A 19,535-nucleotide genomic window follows, 5' to 3' on the forward strand; every position below is an offset into this window, starting at 1 on the left:
TTCAGAGGAGGGCAACCAGGATGATCAGGGGTTTGGAAACAAAGCCCTCTGAAGAGAGACTGAAAGAACTGGGCATGTTTAGCCTGGAGAAGAGAAGACTGAAGGGAGACATGAGAGCACTCTTCAAGGACTTGAAAGGTTGTCACACAGAGGAGGGCCAGGATCTCTTCTCGATCCTCCCAGAGTGCAGGACACGGAATAACGGGCTCAAGTTAAAGGAAGCCAGATTCCAGCTGGACATCAGGAAAAACTTCCTGACTGTTAGAGCAGTACGACAATGGAATCAGTTACCTAGGGAGGTTGTGGGCTCTCCCACACTAGAGGCCTTCAAGAGGCAGCTGGACAACCATCTGTCAGGGATGCTTTAGGGTGGATCCCTGCATTGAGCAAGGGGGTTGGACTCGATGGCCTTGCAGGCCCCTTCCAACTCTGCTATTCTATGATTCTATGATTCTGTGTCATCACTAATTCCTGAACAGCAGTCTGTCTTAAGTCTGTTGCAACCAAACAAGCTCAAAAACCACCAAGAGTCATGAGACAACATAAACCCCTAATAATAAAGCCTTACGCAGCTTAGGACCACAATACCTGACGGAAAACATCTCCTGACATGAACCTACCCATACACTACACTCAACATCTAAAGTCCTCCTCCGGATGCCTACTCCGAGGGAAGCTCGAAGGATGGCAACAAGGGAGAGGGCCTTTTCAGTGGTGGCCCCCTAATTTGGAACAATGTCCCCAACGAGGCTCGTTTGCCGCCAACATTGTTATCTTTTCGGTGCCAAGTCAAGACTTTTCTCCCAGGCAATTAACAGCATATGCTGAGTTTCATTTAACCGACCCCAGGAAGGAAAGGAAAGGGACCTCTCGTGCAAGCACTGAGTCATTACTGACTCTTGGAGGGACGCCAGCTTTCGCTGACGTTTTCTTGGCAGGCCTTATAGCAGGGTGGTTTGCCATTGCTTTCCCCGGCCATTATTACCTTTCCCCCAGCTAGCTGGGTACTCATTTGACCGACCTCGGGAGGATGGAAGGCTGAGTCGACCCGAGCCGGCTGCCTGAAACCAGCTTCCGCTGGGATCGTACTCAGGCCGCGAGGAGAGTTTCAGCTGCAGAAACTGCTGCTTTACCACTCTGCGCTTTATGTTTTTAAATTTTGTATATTTGTTTTTAATGTTCACTGTTTTTAATCATTTGTAAACTGCTTTGGCTATAGGGTGGTATATAAATGTAACAAATAAAATAGAAGTAAAATAAAATGTACAGCAAAACCTTCGCATGTCAATTCAGAAGTAAGCCCCCCGCTATGTCTAACATGGCTTTATAGGATTGCAGCCTGATTGTGATATGTTTAACCCACTCCAACATCTACAGTTCGACAATACCTTTGTTGACCAACCAAAATGTCGTCCAGTGTACAGTTGGGCCATTTTAGGCCCTGAACCTAATGCCCCCCCCCACACACACACTTTAGACAGCCAAGTATATTATTTCAGTTGGGGAGTCCACAAATAGCATTTCTACCACCACCGCCATCCCACGCTTCACAACTTCTTCCACATTCCTCGTCATGATGATGGGAATAAAATGGAGCTATTTCTATATTTAGTATATTTACATCCTCCCTTTCTTCCATTGTAAAACTCAAGGCGGCTACATGTGGTTCCCTAGGTGGTCTCCTCTCCAGACACTGACCAGACCCAGATTTGCTTAGCTTCAACAAAGTGGCTGCCTTATGTTCCTTCAGCCCATGCTTTGGGCCAGTTTGCTTCTGCTGCCCTGATGGGGCAGCACCATTAGGAATAACCAGCATTTAAAAGAGAGACAGAGGGCTCAACTACACCAAGCAGGATATTCCACTATGAAAACGGTATGAAAGTGGTATATAAAAGGCAGGAGCCACACCACTGCTTTATAGTGGTACTGAAGTGCACTGACCACTGTTGGGCCCATGACACATCTACACCAAGCAGGATATCACACTGGCCATAGCTAGACCTATTATTATTATTATTATTATTATTTATTTATATAGCACCATCAATGTACATGGTGCTGTACAGAGTAAAACAGTAAATAGCAAGACTCTGCCGCATAGGCTTACAATCTAATAAAATCATAGTAAAACAATAAGGAGGGGAAGAGAATGCCAACAGGTACAGGGAAGGGTAAGGTTTATCCCTGGATCGTCCAGGGGTCAAACCTGTTCATCTAGGTGACACACAGGGGATCCAGTGCTCAGGCAGGGGCGAACCCTGGAGGATCCCAAGATAAACCTTAGGTCTAGCTGTGGCCACTATAAAGGTGGTATGAAAGCAGTTTATGGTATGTAATGGGCCCCAACAGTGGTCAGTGCACTTCAATACCCCTATAAAGCAGTAGTGTGGCTCCTGCCTTTTATATACCGCTTTCATAGTGGAATATTCTGCTTGGTGTAGATGAGCCCAGAGACAGAGAGACACACAGAGAGGATATACTTTAAAATGAAAATAGTAAAATGAGCATCCAACCGGCTGCCCCCTCATTATGACAATTTTTTAATGCTTCCCCCGTCTTTGCCATGTGGTGCCAGGTGCTGATGCCGAGTCTGTCCGCTGCTGCCCACATCTCCTACCACCCTCTGGGTGATCATTTAGGAGTCTCCTTGGTTATGGGAGCCCAGATGCCAAACCGCAACTCCGACCCAGCTGCATACCTGGGCCTAATCTACACCTGATGCAGAAGCGAGGGAAAGAAGTACCACCAAACTGAAGGGAAAAAAGGGGAGAGCAAAGCTCTGAGGTTATAAATCTATATTATTATTCTTAAAATAGTTCTTCAATGTACTCAATGTACCTTGAAAAACTATTTTAAGACTAAAAATATAGATTTATAGCACTCAGAGCTTTGCTCTCCCCTTTTTTTTCTTCCTAATCTACACCTGCCAGTTATCCCAGGGGTCAGCTCAAGGTCGTCGCTGTGCGTCCAAATGATGCACAAGGGATCCTGGGGTCAACTGCGGACGACCTCTCAGTTGTCCCGGGATACCCAGGACCACGATTTCCCCAGCGTGGTGAGCGCTCCCGGGTCTTCTTTTTCTTCCCCGCGAGTGTCATGTCTAACCCTACTGCCCCTGTTTTGGGAGAAGGTGTTTCAGGTAATCAATCAGAATCAGATTTGGACCTAGAGGAGGCAGCACCAGACACCAGCCAGCCTGTACCAGTGGGGGAGGAAGCTCTCACGGGTGATTCACGAGCTGGGAGTCAGCCCACTCCAGAGCTTATCTCCTCAAGGCCAAGTCCTACACACTCAGTGGGAAGTGAGGCTTCTTCCGGAGGTGAGCATTCCGACAAGCTAGCTGATTTGTATATATGGAGAACCTGGTGAAATTCCCTCTTCATCACCACAGTTAAAGCTGCAGGAGCTATACTAGAGTGACCAGATTTAAAAGAGGGCAGGGCACCTGCAGCTTTAACTGGTGTGATGAAGAAGGAATTTCAACAGGTTCCCCATATATACAAATGACACTGCTGAAATTCCCTTCTCTATGCAACTGTTAAAGATACAGGTGTCCTCTCCTCCTTTTCATAGCGTCACCCTACATAAGGTCTGAATGATCACAATAATTCAGGCTATTATTATCACAATAAGTGCCACAATAAATAAATCAGTCTTCAAGATGCCTCAACACTTCCATGTTGTGTATGATACGACTGTATGATATGACTGTAAGCACCTTGGGGCAGGAACCCATTGTTTTAGACTTTGTGAAACGCCACGCACATTCAGGGATCATGTAAGCACTCAAAATGGGGGTGGGGTAACAATGCAAGCCCCTCCCCCCATTCAAATTGATCATCCTCATTTCACAGACACTGCCACCTCCCCCAAGCAGACTTTCTGATGTTTTGAACTACAATTCCTATCATCCCCATTCATTGGCCATGCTGGGTTTTGTGCCCAACTTGTGCCTACTCTGTCCTTGAATGTGTTCCATAGTGTAACTATGCGCTTCGTAAAGAAGCGATTCCCTTTGTCCTGAATCCACACCATTCAGCTTCACTAGATGACGCGACTATTTATTTATGCGTGACTTTGCTTGAAATGAACATGTCTGAGGGAGATTTGGACGGCGGCAAGGGACAGGGCCTTCTCACTGGTGCCCCCTCCCACCCATTTATGGAACGATCTCCCTGAAGAGGCCCACCTGGTGCCAACATTGCCATCTTTTCACATTTAGTAGCATATAACGAGCCTTTTTGATCAGGTCCTGGATTGCCATTGGCTGATGGGTTTAAATTGTTTTAAATATCCGTTGTTGTGTGTGCTATCTGTTATCTGCCAAAGATATATATATATATATATATATATATATATATATTCTAATGTAATTAGAATACTTACTCCAAATACTTAGAATACTTAGAATGCTTACTCCGGTCAAGGAAGCTCGTAGCCTTGGCTTTATCTTCGACTCCTCGCTCTCCTTTATTCCTCATATTGAGGCAGTAGCTAAATCTTGTCGATTTTTCCTGTATAATATTGCCAGGATTCGATCATTTTTGTCTGTCTCTTCTGCCAAGACGCTTGTTCATGCACTGGTTATTTCACGGTTGGACTACTGCAACCTTCTTCTCTCTGGCCTTCCTTCTTCTCACATCAGTCCGTTGGTTTCTGTTCACCACTCTGCCGCAAAGATCATCTTCTTGGCTCGCCGCTCCGACCATGTTACTCCGCTTCTGAAATCTCTTCATTGGCTTCCAATTCACTTCAGAATCCAATATAAACTTCTCCTGTTAACCTTCAAAGCTTTTCATGGTCTAGCTCCTTCCTATCTCTCCTCTCTCATCTCACACTATTGCCCCACTCGTGCTCTTCGCTCCTCTGATGCCATGTTTCTCGCCTGCCCAAGGGCCTCTACTTCCCTTGCTCGGCTTCGTCCATTTTCGTCTGCTTCCCCTTACGCCTGGAACGCTCTTCCAGAACATTTGAGAACTACAAGTTCAACCACAGCTTTTAAAGCTCAACTAAAAACTTTTCTTTTTCCTAAAGCTTTTAAAACTTGATGTTGTGCAGACTTCTACTGTTACTTTCTACTGTTAGTTTTTCCCTACCCTGTGCCTGCTTACCCTACCCTGTACCTGTTTGCATTCTCTTCCCCTCCTTATTGTTTTACTATGATTTTATTAGATTGTAAACCTATGCGGCAGGGTCTTGCTATTTACTGTTTTACTCTGTACAGCACCATGTACATTGATGGTGCTATATAAATAAATAAATAAATAATAATAATAATAATAATGTATTTCAATGTGTGTGTGTGCTTTTAAAAAATTGTGAACAGCACCCCAAGGGCTACTCTGAACCAGTGCAAAGTCAGGTCTAGGTGGCTAGTAATAATATAGGACGGCCACAGATAAGAGCACACACTCACTTCCAGTCGATGTAGCTCAGCCCAACTCGTGAGCCTTTAACCAGATGGGCCAGAAGCCAGCCAGGAATAGGAATACCTTTCAATAGTTCCACAAGGCAGCTTAAGAGGAAGGTCATTTCACAGCCTTGGGACTACCACCAGAAAGGCCCTAGAATCATAGAATAGCAGAGTTGGAAGGGGCCTACAAGGCCATCGAGTCCAACCCCCTGCTCAATGCAGGAATCCACCCTAAAGAATCCCTGACAGGTGGTTGTCCAGCTGCCTCTTGAAGGCCTCTAGTGTGGGAGAGCCCACAACCTCCCTAGGTAACTGATTCCATTGCCGTACTGCTCTAACAGACAGGAAGTTTTTCCTGATGTCCAGCTGGAATCTGGCTTCCTTTAACTTGAGCCCATTATTCCGTGTCCTGCACTCTGGGAGGATCGAGAAGAGATCCTGCTCCTAGGATATCTCTGTCTTCTACGTAACTATTAAAGCTGCCTGCCTGCCTGGTGAGGTTGTGGCCTCTCCCACACTAGAGGGCTTCAAGAGGCAGCTGGACAACCCTCTGTCAGGGATGCTTTTGGGTGGATTCCTGCATTGAGCAGGGGGTTGGACTCGATGGCCTTGTAGGCCCCTTCCAACTCTGCTATTCTATGATTCTATGTTTCTATGATTTATTTATTTATTTATTTATTTATTTATTACATTTATATACTGCCGCACAACCGAAGCTCTTTGCGCGGTTCACAAAAGTTAAGAGGGTTAACTTTGCACTGGGTTACCCTATACCTGGGGGCAAATTCCAGGCACTGCCATCAGTCAGACCCGGAGTGTAAGCAACGCCCATTGCTGAAGTCATCCCGCTGCAACGTTCCGGTCCTGATCACCCAGACACAACCTTGTTTGTGTTTATTTCAGTGCAGTATGGGATTATGTGGAAGCAGAAACAAGTCCATCCAGAGGGAGAAGAACAATTCCATACATAGGCAGAAACCTCAAACGCTGGCGAAAAAGAAGCGAACTCCACCCCCACCCCCACCCCCGGTAAGGATTCATCTCCACAACTGAGTAGACTCTGGGCATGTCTACACCAGCCCTATATTCCGGGATCATCTCAGGATCATCCCAGGATTGTTCCTGTGCATCCAAATGCCTCACAGGGGATCCCAGGAGCAGGCAGGGATGTCCCCTCCATTTCCCTGGGATAACGTTTAGGTGTAGAAAGGACCTCTGTGCGAAATAATCACAAGCCAGGGCTCAGAGGGCCGAAATTCTGCAGGCTCCAGATGAACCGATTTCTGCAACCTGGTCCGTATGTTTAGGGGAACGGCCCTCCATCAAGCATTTCCCATCCCCACCCCCTGCCATCCCATTTACTCCCATCCTGTAAAACATGGAAAATAGGAACCTGCTTTAGACTGAATCAGGCCACTGTTGACGTCAGTGGAGGCCCCGCTTTCGGTGGGGCAGTAAATCCATTCTGGGTTTTAGTCAGAATGAGAAAGAACTCGAAAGGAGCTATCCAAGATGCTGAGGTGACCCTATGGAAAGGAGGACTGGGCTCCTGTGTCTTTAACAGTTGTATTGAAAGGGGAATTTCTGCAGGTGTCATTTGTATATATGGAGAACCTGGTGAAATTTCCTCTTCACCACAACAGTTAAAACTGCAGGTGCCCTGTCCTCTTTTAAATCTGGTCACTCTAGTATAGCTCCTGCAGCTTTAACTGTTGTGATGAAGAGGGAATTTCACCAAGTTCTCCATATATACAAATGACACCCGCTGAAATTCCCTTTTCCATGCAACTGTTAAAGCTACAGGAGCCCTGTCCTCCTTTTCATAGGGTCACCCTAATTTTGAGGGTCGGCATTTGGTTAGTTTCTTTTGAATTCTGGCTGGTTTCCTTGCGTTCATGCTGTGGCCAACCAGCTGCCCACGGGTAGGGTGACCCTATGAAAAGGAGGACAGGGCTCCTGTAGCTTTAACAGTTGTAGAGAAAAAGGATTTTCAGCAGGTGTCATTTGTATGCAGACAGCATCTGGTGAAATTCCCTTTTCATAGCAATAGTTAAAGGTGCAGGTGCCCTCCTCTCTTTTGTATCTGGTCAAGACGGCAGGACTCCTGCAGCTTTAACTCTTAAGATGAAGACAAAATTTCACCAGCTGCTACGTGCATTCAAATGACACTTGCTGAAATTCCCTTCTCTATACAACTTTAAAGATACAGGAGCCCTGTCCTCCTTTTCATAGGGTCACCCTACCCACGGGAAACCCACAAATAGGACACGGTGCAACAGCCTCCTCCCACCCATGTTCCCCAGCAACTGGTGCACACAAGCAGACTTCCTCTGATACTGGAGGTAGTACATAGACATCGGTACTAGGAGCCGTTGGTAGTCTTCTCCTCCAGGAATTTGTCCAGTCCCTTGAGGCTTAAGTGGGTTTGCCAGTGCCTTAGATGGGAGACCCTCTGGGATCCCCCAAATGGACTGGGTTGAGCGCAACAAAAGGAAGGCAGGGTAGCAATGCTGTAAATCAAGAGCAGGGATGCTGTGGTCTTCTAGATGTTGTTGGACCATTACCCTTGAGTAGTGTGACCATATGAAAAGGATGACAGGGCTCCTGTATCTTTAACAGTTGTATTGGAAAGGGAATTTCAGCAGGTGTCATTAGTATACATGCAGCACCTGGTGAAATTTCCTCTTCATCACACCAGTTAAAGCTGCCCTCTTTTAAATCTGGTCACTCTAGTATAGCTCCTGCAGCTTTAACTGTTGTGATGAAGAGGGGATTTCACCAGGTTCTCCATATATACAAATGACAGCTGCTGAAATCCCCTTTTCTATGCAACTGTTAAAGATACAGGAGCCCTGTCCTCCTTTTCCTATGGTCACCCTATTCATGCAGCACCTGGTGAAATTCCCTCTTCATCACAACAGTTAAAGCTGCGGGAGCCCTGCCTAGAGGGCAGGGCTCCTGCAGCTTTAACTGTTGTGATGAAGAGGGAATTTCACCAGGTGCTGCATGCATACAAATGACACCTGCTGAAACTCCCTGTTCTATGCAACTGTTAAAGATACAGGAGCCCTGTCCTCCTTTCCATAGGATCACCCTAACCTTGAGCATTGGTCATGCTGGATGGGGATGCTGGGAGTTGGCGTCCCAAAATATCTGGAGGGACAGTGGTTTAGGGTGACCATATGAAAAGGAGGACAGGGCTCATGTATCTTTAACAGTTTCTTAGAAAAGGGAATTTCAGCAGGTGTCATTTGTATTTATAGAGAACCTGGTGAAATTCCCTCTTCATCACCACAGTTAAAGCTGCAGGAGCTATACTAGAGAGACCAGAATTAAAAGAGGGCAGGGCACCTACAGCTTTAAGTGTTGTGATGGAGAGGGAGTTCCACCAGGTTCTCCATATATACAAACAACACCTGCAGAAATTCCCTTTTCAATACAACTGTTAAAGATACAGGAGCCCGGTCCTCCTTTTCATATGGTCACCCTACAGTGGTTCCTCCCCAGCCCTGATAAATAACAGCCTGTTTACTGTTAAGCACGAGCGGCTTGCAGATACTTCATTTGCATAATGCAAATGCCCTGCTTCTGCTAATCAGGGGAATTGGGTTATTCTCAGAGCAGGGAATTATGCTTCCACCACAACTTTTGGCAATGAAATGATACGCAAATTGAACCATGTGATGTGATGTGATGTGATGTGTGTGTGTGTACATGGGGGGGGGGGGGTCCTAGTGCAGTGAAGTCATGTTTGGCTTCTCTTCTTTATTTATTTCTTCCAAAGGGCAAGCCGCACAAACCCAACATTTCTACTGAACAGCTTTTTACCAATGGTAAGAAAAGAAAAGAAAAATCTTCCTTCCTTTGATTTTGTTAAGCTCCCTTCTATCAAATAAGTACAAATTGTATTTAAAAGTATGCGTTCTATCAAGTTGCAATGTGATGTGTCTCATTAAATGTTTTTATGACCTTCCCTCCAAAAGGGAAAGTCTTCCAGATGTTCCACCCCCTACAAAAAAAACGCCTTGCTTCCACAGCGAACGGAGGTATTGCAAAACCAATATGCAACTGACCACGGGTGGGGAAATGCCTTTAGTGATATGAGTGACAACAGGGGCTGAATTGCTCCTATTTCCATTTGCAAAATGCTGGAGAACAGGACATCACAATAGCTCTCCCCACCCACACCCATCCCATTCCGAGATCTTGGCTTGCAAAGCAGGCTCCTTCTCTTTCCTGGCACAATGCCCCCCAATAAATCCAAAATGAGAAGCAGCCAGACTCTCTCCTTCTCACAAAACCACGTATTGTTCCTGGGACGCCTGACCTTGTGTTGAAAAGGAGGGAGGTTGCTGGTGGCTTTCTTCGTAAAGGTCAGGCCGAGTGAGATTTAAAACTCTCCGTCTCAGGGCTGTCTATATTTAGAAGGCCTCTCGCTCCCTGTGCATTGATTGCCTGGCAAATGCTCTTCTCCCCTTTGTGTGTGTGTGTGTGTGTGTGTGAGGGGGGCTCAGCTGTAGCCACATCTGATGGGATCAGGTTCGCATTTGCCCATGGAAGCCGTGGGGAAAGAGTTTGTTTGTGGTCCCACCTGGAGATACGTCACACTGCAGGATGTAGCTTTGCAAAACAAAGCGCATGGTTCTAAAGCAGCCTTCATTATCAGTTTAGTAAGCCATTTTCTTAAGCAGAACCATGATCCTAAAGATTCTCTTCTATCCCGATACAACCCCACCACCACCTGCGAATTGCGTTCCTCCAAAACGAAAAGAAAAATAACGAGGATGAGGATCGATTGCTGTGGCTGCAAAGAGGACCTAAAGCACCCTTCCCTCCTAACAGGAACTGGCTAAATAAAGTCTGGAGTGCTGTAGCCACACAAGTGAACAGGAAGCTACTAACTAAAGGGACAAAAGCTGAGGGGTAGAAACTGCCTTGAACCTAAATTAATCCGGGACCCCACTTTGGCTTTGCTTAACAAGGGATGGGAATGGATGATCCCTCCTCACATATACCCTACCCATGTTCCCCAAATGTTGATGCTGCAGACACAATTCACAATTCACCTGTGCTTCTGCTTTTCTTGAACGTCAGACAAGCACTATGTCATTGCTCAGTACGACTTCAGCTCTTTGAGTGAACGTGACTTGTCGCTGACCGTAGGGGAAAAGTTCGAAGTCCTTTGCAGGTGAGTGATTTCACCCAGCTTTTGGTGGGTTTGGTTATTATTATTATTATTTATTTATTTATTTATTTATTTATCTAGCACCATCAATGTACATGGTGCTGTACAGAGTAAAACAATAAAATAGCAAAACCCTGCCGCACAGGCTTACATTCTAATAAAAACATGCCGCTCATTACAAATGTGGGGAAATAAATGGTTGGTTCCCCAAATAAAAGACTCCTGTTGGTCTGTCTTTTGCTCACCTGCACCAGATCTGGGCAACATCCTCTTAGGTAATATTCAAAAGTGGTGCCAGGTAACTGCTCAAGCCTTCACTCTGAGGCCATAGCTAGACCTAAGGTTTATCCCTGGATCATCCAGGGGTCAAACCTGTTCATCTAGGGGATCCAGTGCTCAGGCAGGGGCGAACCCTGGATGATCCCAGGATAAACCTTAGGTCTAGCTGTGGCCCCAGTAAGGCCAGCAAAGAAGAGTGGTCCCAATTTACATAGGACACAGACAAGCTTATTTTCCCAGGCTTTTTAGTTTTATAAACAGACTCTCAGCCCAGCCTACCTCACAGGGTTGTGGATGTGAGGATAAAAAGGCAAATGCTATTTTGGGCTGCATTAATAGAAGTGTAGCTTCCAAATCACGTGAGGTACTGGTTCCTCTCTATTCGGCCCTGGTTAGGCCTCACCTAGAGTATTGCGTCCAGTTCTGGGCTCCACAATTCAAGAAGGACGCAGACAAGCTGGAGCGTGTTCAGAGGAGGGCAACCAGGATGATCAGGGGTCTGGAAACAAAGCCCTATGAAGAGAGACTGAAAGAACTGGGCATGTTTAGCCTGGAGAAGAGAAGATTGAGGGGAGACATGATAGCTAGGGTGACCATATGAAAAGGAGGACAGGACTCCTGTATCTTTAACAGTAACGTAGAAAAGAGAATTGCAACAGGTGTCAATTGAAGTGGGTGAAATTCCCTCTTCATCACAACAGTTAAAGCTACAGTAGCTATAGTAGAGTGGCCAGATACAAAAGAGGGCAGGGCTTCTGCAGCTTTAACTGTGTTGATGAAGAGAGAATTTCACCCTCTTCAATTGACACCTGCTGAAATTCCCTTTGCTACATTGCAGTTAAAGATACAGGAGCCCTGTCCTCCTTTTCATATGGTCACCCTAATGATAGCACTCTTCAAATACTTAAAAGGTTGTCACCCAGAGGAGGGCCAGGATCTCTTCTCGATCCTCCCAGAGTGCAGGACACGGAATAACGGGCTCAAGTTAAAGGAAGCCAGATTCCAGCTGGACATCAGGAAAAACTTCCTGACTGTTAGAGCAGTACGGCAATGGAATCAGTTACCTAGGGAGGTCGTGGGCTCTCCCACAATAGAGGCCTTCAAGAGACAGCTGGACAACCATCCGTCAGGGGTGCTTTCGGGTGGATCCCTGCATTGAGCAGGGGGTTGGACTCGATGGCCTTGTAGGCCCCTTCCAACTCTGCTATTCTATGATTCTATTCTATGTTTCTAGGTCATAAAAACCTTGCCCTTCCAATGGGAGTGGAATAAACAGAGCGTAATCACGTCGTCTTTCAGTGTGCATTGTTTATTTATTTATTTATTGCTTTTTTTCTTTTCTTTCAGTGATGGGGAATGGTGGCTAGCAAAATCACTTAACACCGGGAATAAAGGCTACATACCTAGTAATTTTGTGGCCCGTGTCAATAGCCTGGAAGAAGAAAAGTGAGTTTGCAAGGGCTGTACAGAGGGCCCTTCGTGTTTTTGTCACGCAAGCACAGTTTCTGTTATCTAAATCTGGTATCTCAGGGAATCTCAGGGCTTCATCCCACGTACCCGTTTCCCTCAAATTATCCCTATAGCGTAAAACTGACATTGTTGTTGTTGTTAGCTAAATCACACCCCGGGCGACACCTAAGATCCTTTGCATACCAGGAAAAGGGCTTAAGGGGGGGAAATACAAAAAATCATAAAAACTCAACAGATGACCCAATCCGATTCAAATTTGGTATGATGAAAGCCCTCCTTAATATCTATTACTGTGCCAGTTTTGAAGTCTTTATCTTTAAAACTTACACAGATGTAAGCATTTGTTTAATTTGAAGTTTAAAAATATGAAATCCTCCTCCTGCGCCCCCAGTGGCCGCTCGGAGAACAACAAAAGATTCACTCTTAAAGGGGTACTAAAATAGGTCGGTTCTTTTGGGTATGAAGCACAATTAAAGCAGGATGCACGGGAGCACTTCACAGTCAAAGCAGATTTTAAACTGTAAAACTTCGGAGTCCTTTGCACGCAATTCACAGGGATTGCACAGTATAATGCTGGTGTGATGAAGCTATCAGCTAATATGCTTAAGCATGTTCCTGGTCCTCATGATTCTGCAATAAGAAGTCTGGAAAGATCTGGGTTGCTTAAAAAATAATAATGAAAATCAGATTTTGTAGGGTGGGGATCCCAGTTTCAGAATAGGAGGATGCCGCCCAGACCAGATTGAGACTCTAGTGTGGAGGAGTACGGGAGCTTTACTTGCAATTAATTGCAGTCCTTGCAGGTTTTGAGACCTGCAATTATTATTATTATTATTATTATTATTATTATTATTATTTATTTATTTATATAGCACCATCAATGTACATGGTGCTGTACAGAGTAAAACAGTAAATAGCAAGACTCTGCCGCATAGGCTTACAATCTAATAAAATCATAGTAAAACAATAAGGAGGGGAAGAGAATGCAAACAGGCACAGGGTAGGGTAAGCAGGCACAGGGTAGGGTAAAACTAACAGTATAAAGTCAGAACAAAATCAAGTTTTAAAAGCTTTAGGAAAAAGAAAATTTTTTAGTTGAGCTTTAAAAGCTGCGATTGAACTTGTAGTTCTCAAATGTTCTGGAAGAGCGTTCCAGGCGTAAGGGGCAGCAGAAGAAAATGGACGGAGCTGAGCAAGGGAAGTAGAGGCCCTTGGGCAGGCGAGAAACATGGCATCAGAGGAGCGAAGAGCACGAGCGGGGCAATAGTGCGAGAAACATGGCATCAGAGGAGCGAAGAGCACGAGCGGGGCAATAGTGTGAGATGAGAGAGGAGAGATAGGAAGGATCACTTCCTATCTCTTTATGGATTTGCTTTATGGACCACTTTTTTGCAAAATGCAAAAGTAATGTCTGTTTTGGTCCTGAGGATTGTCAAATTGCATGAAGAAGGAAGTTGTACATCCCTCTATCATTACTGGACACATAAGCATTGGTTGGTTATTACATTTATAACCTGCAGCTCAATCTGTTACATAGGAAGCAGCAAGAGTGAAGGGGAGATTTTTGGATTCAAAGAATACAGCCTTTCTCGGATCTATTAGTCAGGAGTAGACATCTCCTTAATTTTCTGGGCTTCAAGATCTTAGTGACAATATCTGTTCTAGCTGTGATAATTTAATAAATCTCTCTCTCTCTCTCTCTTTCTCAGATGGTTTTTTAAAGGCCTCAGCAGGAAAGAAACTGAACGTCTGTTACTGGGGCCAGGCAATGCAGTGGGTTCATTCCTGATAAGGGAAAGCGAAACAAGTCCAGGTAAGAAGCTGGAAAAGGTGTTTTCTGCATGAGGATGGAATGGGTCTTTTGTTCTCCCATTTACACTAAAAGCTTCACCCCATGTACCTGCTTCCCTCGAATTATCCCCATAGCGCTAAGCTTTCGTTGTTGTTGTTGTTGCTACCGGGCGGCAGCAATTTTTTGCATACCAGGAAGTGGGTTTAAGGGGGGGGGAATGTAAAAAATCATTAAAAAATCAACGGATGACCCAATCCAATTCAAATTTGGTATGCTTAAACCTCTCCCTAATATTTATTACTGTGCCAATTTTGGTGTCTTTATCTTTAAAGCTTACGCAGATGTGAGCATTTCTTTAAAATCCTGCTCCTGCGCCCCAGCGGCGGCTCGGAAGATACGCTCAAAAAGTAGGGGCTAAATACGGCGAGTCTTTTGGCTTTATAGCACAATTAAGGCAGGATGCCTGGGAGTCCTTCACAATCAAAGCAGATTATAAGGTGGAAAACTTCTGAGTCCTTTGCATGCAATTCGCAGTGATTGCACAGCATAACGCTGGTGTGATAAAGCTCTAAGGTTAGCATCTGTGTCGTGAAAAGTCAAGGGGGTGTGGTTTCATAGTCAACCCTCTTCCCTTATCAGATGAAACACACTCAGGCAATGTTTGTCTTTTTCTTCGTTTCCCCTTTCAAAGACCTTGCTGCATCAGAAAGGAGGTGTGGCATTGTTTACGATTGATGACACATTTAATTTTTGTAATTTTATCTCTACCTATAAAGCGGAAAGTATGTGTGTGTCATATATGTCCCGAAATGTTGACCCACTTCCACATAGGGTACTACTTTAATACTGTTCACCCAGATAGGCCTAGGTGTACATGGATCAGAAAAAATCTAAAAACATGAATTTTGGGGGTTTTAAGTATTTTTTAAAGAATTTAATACAAAACTAGGTTTACTCCTACAACTCCCAGCATGCCTTGGGTGGGAGGCCAGACTTACTGGCCTTTGGCGACCATTATGATTCCTAAAATCAATCTAAAGCCAATAACCCAATTCCACATAAAAGGAAACAACCCACATAAATTAGGGTGACCCTATGAAAAGGAGGACCGGGCTCCTGTATCTTTAACAGTTGTATTGAAAAGGGAATTTCAGCAGGTGTCATTAGTATACATGCAGCACCTGGTGAAATTTCCTCTTCATCACACCAGTTAAAGCTGCCCTCTTTTAAATCTGGCCACTCTAGTATAGCTCCTGCAGCTTTAACTGGTGTGATGGAGAGGGGATTTCATCAGGTTCTCCATATATACAAATGACACCTGCTGAAATTCCCTTTTCTATGCAACTGTTAAAGATACAGGAGCCCTGTCCTCCTTTTCATAGGGTCACCCTACATAAATGGCTTGCATCCATTTGTGGTGCCTCCTCCCACCTGCCATGTGTGGTTTTAAAATCAGAACTAGACACAACAGTGTGTCTTTGAGAGGCTGAACTCTGGACATGCTCAAAGGCACCCTGTCCTGATATCGCTGTTTTCTCAGAAACTGAGGGAAGCAGACGTGCAGCCTTCACCCTTAAGAAGGAGGGAGGGAGAGGTTGTCAAGAGAAAGGATCATATTTACACATGTGGTGGGAATGTAAATTTGTACAAAAATTATGGAAAATGGTGTTTAATGAGATTATAGGAATGGAGATAGAAGAGACACCAATCGCGGCATTGTTATCAGTGTATGGTGAATTGAAATGTAATCAAGAGATAAAAGAATTGATAACGAATTTGTTAACAGCTGCTAGATTAATGATATCCAGGAACTGGAAGGTTCAGGGGGATTATCATATAGAAGATTGGTATAAAGAAATATGGGATATTGCTATTAACGATAAATTAACATGTAACATGAGAGTCAGAAGAGGAATGATAAAAATGAATGATTTTGAAGTAATATGAAAACAGTTTTTGGACTTTGTATTATTAAAGGGGAGAGGGAAAACAACTCCAGAGGAATTAATGAGGCGAGGTGATGTTTGCCCTGTCCTGGACGGGGTTGCACTCCCCCTAAAGGATCGGGTCCGTAGTTTGGGGGTGCTCTTGGATCCAGAACTGTCACTTGAGGCACAGGTGAACTCAGTGGCAAAGAGCACCTTTTATCAGCTCAGGCTGATATACCAGCTGCGCCCTTATCTGGACAGAGATAGCTTAGCTACAGTTATCCATGCTCTGATAACGTCTCGTTTGGATTACTGTAATGTGTTATACGTGGGGCTGCCTTTGAAAACGGTCCGGAAACTTCAACTGGTGCAAAACAGGGCAGCAAGGTTATTAACAGGGACTATTATTATTATTATTATTATTATTATTATTATTATTATTATTATTTATTTATTTATATAGCACCATCAATGTACATGGTGCTGTACAGAGTAAAACAGTAAATAGCAAGGCCCTGCCGCATAGGCTTACAATCTAATAAAATCATAGTAAAACAATAAGGAGGGGAAGAGAATGCAAACAGGTACAGGGTAGGGTAAGCAGGCACAGAGTAGGGAAAAACTAACAGTAGAAAGTAACAGTAGAAGTCTGCAGAAGACTGGCCGGCGAGATCACATTACGCCAGTCCTTTTACAACTTCATTGGCTGCCAGTCCAGGTCCGGGCCCAATTCAAAGTGCTGGTATTGACATTTAAAGCCCTAAACGGTTTGGGGCCAGGTTATCTGAAGGAACGCCTCCTCCCATATGTACCTACCCGGACCTTAAGATCATCTACAGGGGCCCTTCTCCGTGAGCCCCTGCCAAAGGAAGTGAGGCAGGTGGCTACTAGGAGGAGGGCTTTCTCCGCTGTGGCACCCCGGTTGTGGAACGAGCTCCCCAGAGAGGTCCGCTTGGCGCCTACACTGTACTGCTTTCGTCGCCAGCTGAAGACCTTTTTATTCACTCAGTATTTTAACACTTAATTTTAACTTAAATTTAAATTTTACTGTTTTAACTCTGTATTTTAATCCTATATCAACTTTGCTGTGTGGTTTTATCCTGGTTGCGCTTTTTATACTGTATTTCGTAATTGTGTTTTAAACTGTTGGGTGTTTTACTGTGGTTTTAATTTTTGTGAACCGCCCAGAGAGCTTCGGCTATTGGGCGGTATAAAAATGTAATAAATAAATAAATAAATAAATAAATAATGAGCTTTTGGAAATCAGAATAAGATCCCTGGGTTGAAGGAGCACAATATTAATCAATGATTAGATTAAACGGAATCGAGTTAAAATATACATTTATTAATTTGTTTAGTATGTGTTATTATGTATTATAGGGTAGTATTTTATACTGTATTGTTTGTTGTTTGGAAGTTTAGAAAATAAAAAAATTATTTAAAAAAAAAGAGGGAGGGAGGGGAGGCACTCTGCACATGCCCAAAAAATTAATTTTTGTGAACCGCCCAGAGAGCTTCGGCTATTGGGCGGTATAGAAATGAAATAAATGAATAAATAAAAATAAATAAAAGCTTCAGCAACGAGAGGAGGAAAGTGACTTTCAGAGGACTTGGGCACCTGCGAGCCACCAAAGGCATGCTTCTTCCTTCTTGTTCTTCAACTTCTTCTTCCTCCTCCTCCTCCTCCTCCTCCTCCTTTTCACTGCAACACAGTCCTGTTAACAGGGAAACAGGACCCATATGTTTCATATGGATGTGGCTAAAGTCCCTGTGATACGACACCCCTGCTGATGGCATAATTTAGGAACTTTTCCCAATGCCGACAGGTCATCTCCATTTCTGCTCCTCCTATTCCAGATGACTTTTCGCTGTCCATTCGAGACAACTCATCTCAAGGGGATGTTGTCAAACATTACAAGATCCGTAGTATGGACCGCGGGGGGTATTACATCTGCCCCAGGGCTGTATTCCCTTTGCTGCACGACCTTGTCAAGCATTATTCCGGTAAGTTGGGGAAAGGGCAGAAGAGGGCATCTGAAATGAGGACGGGGTTGGAGCATCTCCCCTAGGAGGGAAGCTTACATCAACTGGGGTTGTTTAGCTTGGAAAAAAGGAGGCTAAGGAGAGGCATGATAGAGGTGTACAGAATTAGGCCTGGGATGGAGAAGGTGGATAGGGAGACACTTTTCTCCTTCTCTCAAAATACTAGAACCCAAAGGGGTCATCCCATGAAGCTGATGGGTGGGAGATCCAGGACAAATAAAAGGAAGGACTTCTTCACACAGCACATAGTTGAATTATGGAAGTCACTACCACAAGATGTCATGATGGCCACCCATTTGGATGGGTTTAAAAGGGGGTTGGATGAATTCCTGGAGGAGAAGGCTATCCATGGCTACTAGCCCTGATGGTTGTGTGCTATCTCCAGTATCCGAAGCAGTAAGCCTGTGTGCACCAGTTGCTGGGGAACATGGGTGGGAGGGTGCTGCTGCAGCATGTCCTGCCTTGTTGGTCCCTGGCCGACGGCTGCGTGGCCACTGTGTGAACAGAGTGCTGGACTAGATGGACCCTTGGTCTGATCCAGCATCAGGGCCCTTCTTAAGTTTCCCTTGAAACATCTCAGGTTCTGCAAGGCTTAACAAAACCCTTGTCTGGAATGGCGATTTATGTATATCTTAAAATATTTTTGCATTGTGCTTTATTCTCTCTCCCGTTCAGTGCTCAGTTGATGGATTAGATTATTTTATTTGTACCATTGGACTGGATATTGTATGTATGGATATTTGCTGGGGAGCATGGGCGGGAGGGTGGGATGCTGAAGAAATCAGAGGCAGACTAAAGTGAGTTCGGGTTTCTAAGAATCCAGCCTGCAAAGACTGGTGCGGACTGGCCCTCCCTGGGCTCTGCGGAGCCTCCCAACTTTTGGATTTTTTGTTCGTTTTTACTTTCTTGAAATTTATGCAGGTTCATTTGCAGGAAAATGTGGACGTTTTTTCCCCCTGAGAGATATGCCATGCTGGAAAATATACGTAGGGAGAACTTGAATGGAATAGGGGACAATATGCTAAACGTTACGTACTACAGTATAATAAGAGTGATAACACTCAAACCACAAAGACATCAAAACAACTTTCATAGATGAATAATTCAGAAACATTACAAATGTACAAAGAACAGGCACATCAACAATATTTATAGGATGTTCACACTAACATTCACAACAAAGCCTGCAATATCAACATCTAATATACATATAGTGAACTATTCACATGAAGCGTCTTTTATATAGACAGTAGTCCGGTACTAATTGCTGTTTCGAAGATTCTTCCTCAGTATGACGCTGAAAAGTAATTCAGAAACACCATACTCAGCATTTATAAGCAGTCACATATATTGTTATGCAATGCAAACAAAACAGAAAATATTGGCCTCACCCACTAGGTTTACAGAAGGAGCCACGGCTACACA

General features: G+C 44.5%; 1 protein-coding gene across 1 annotated transcript in view; it reads left to right on the top strand.

The window, feature by feature from the left end:
- BLK (BLK proto-oncogene, Src family tyrosine kinase) overlaps positions 1–19,535 on the top strand; it is a 55,513-nt gene that overhangs the window by 16,954 nt on the left and 19,024 nt on the right. Inside the window, exons 2-7 of the mRNA XM_063125522.1 lie at positions 6,317–6,442; positions 9,198–9,246; positions 10,508–10,601; positions 12,225–12,323; positions 14,057–14,160; positions 17,925–18,071. Coding sequence (XP_062981592.1) covers positions 6,323–6,442; positions 9,198–9,246; positions 10,508–10,601; positions 12,225–12,323; positions 14,057–14,160; positions 17,925–18,071 — 613 coding nt within the window. The 5' untranslated portion in view covers positions 6,317–6,322. The remainder of the gene's footprint in view (positions 1–6,316; positions 6,443–9,197; positions 9,247–10,507; positions 10,602–12,224; positions 12,324–14,056; positions 14,161–17,924; positions 18,072–19,535) is intronic.

The sequence above is a fragment of the Elgaria multicarinata genome, chromosome 4 (genome assembly GCF_023053635.1).
Source record: "Elgaria multicarinata webbii isolate HBS135686 ecotype San Diego chromosome 4, rElgMul1.1.pri, whole genome shotgun sequence".
Classification (NCBI taxonomy): Eukaryota; Metazoa; Chordata; class Lepidosauria; order Squamata; family Anguidae; genus Elgaria; species Elgaria multicarinata.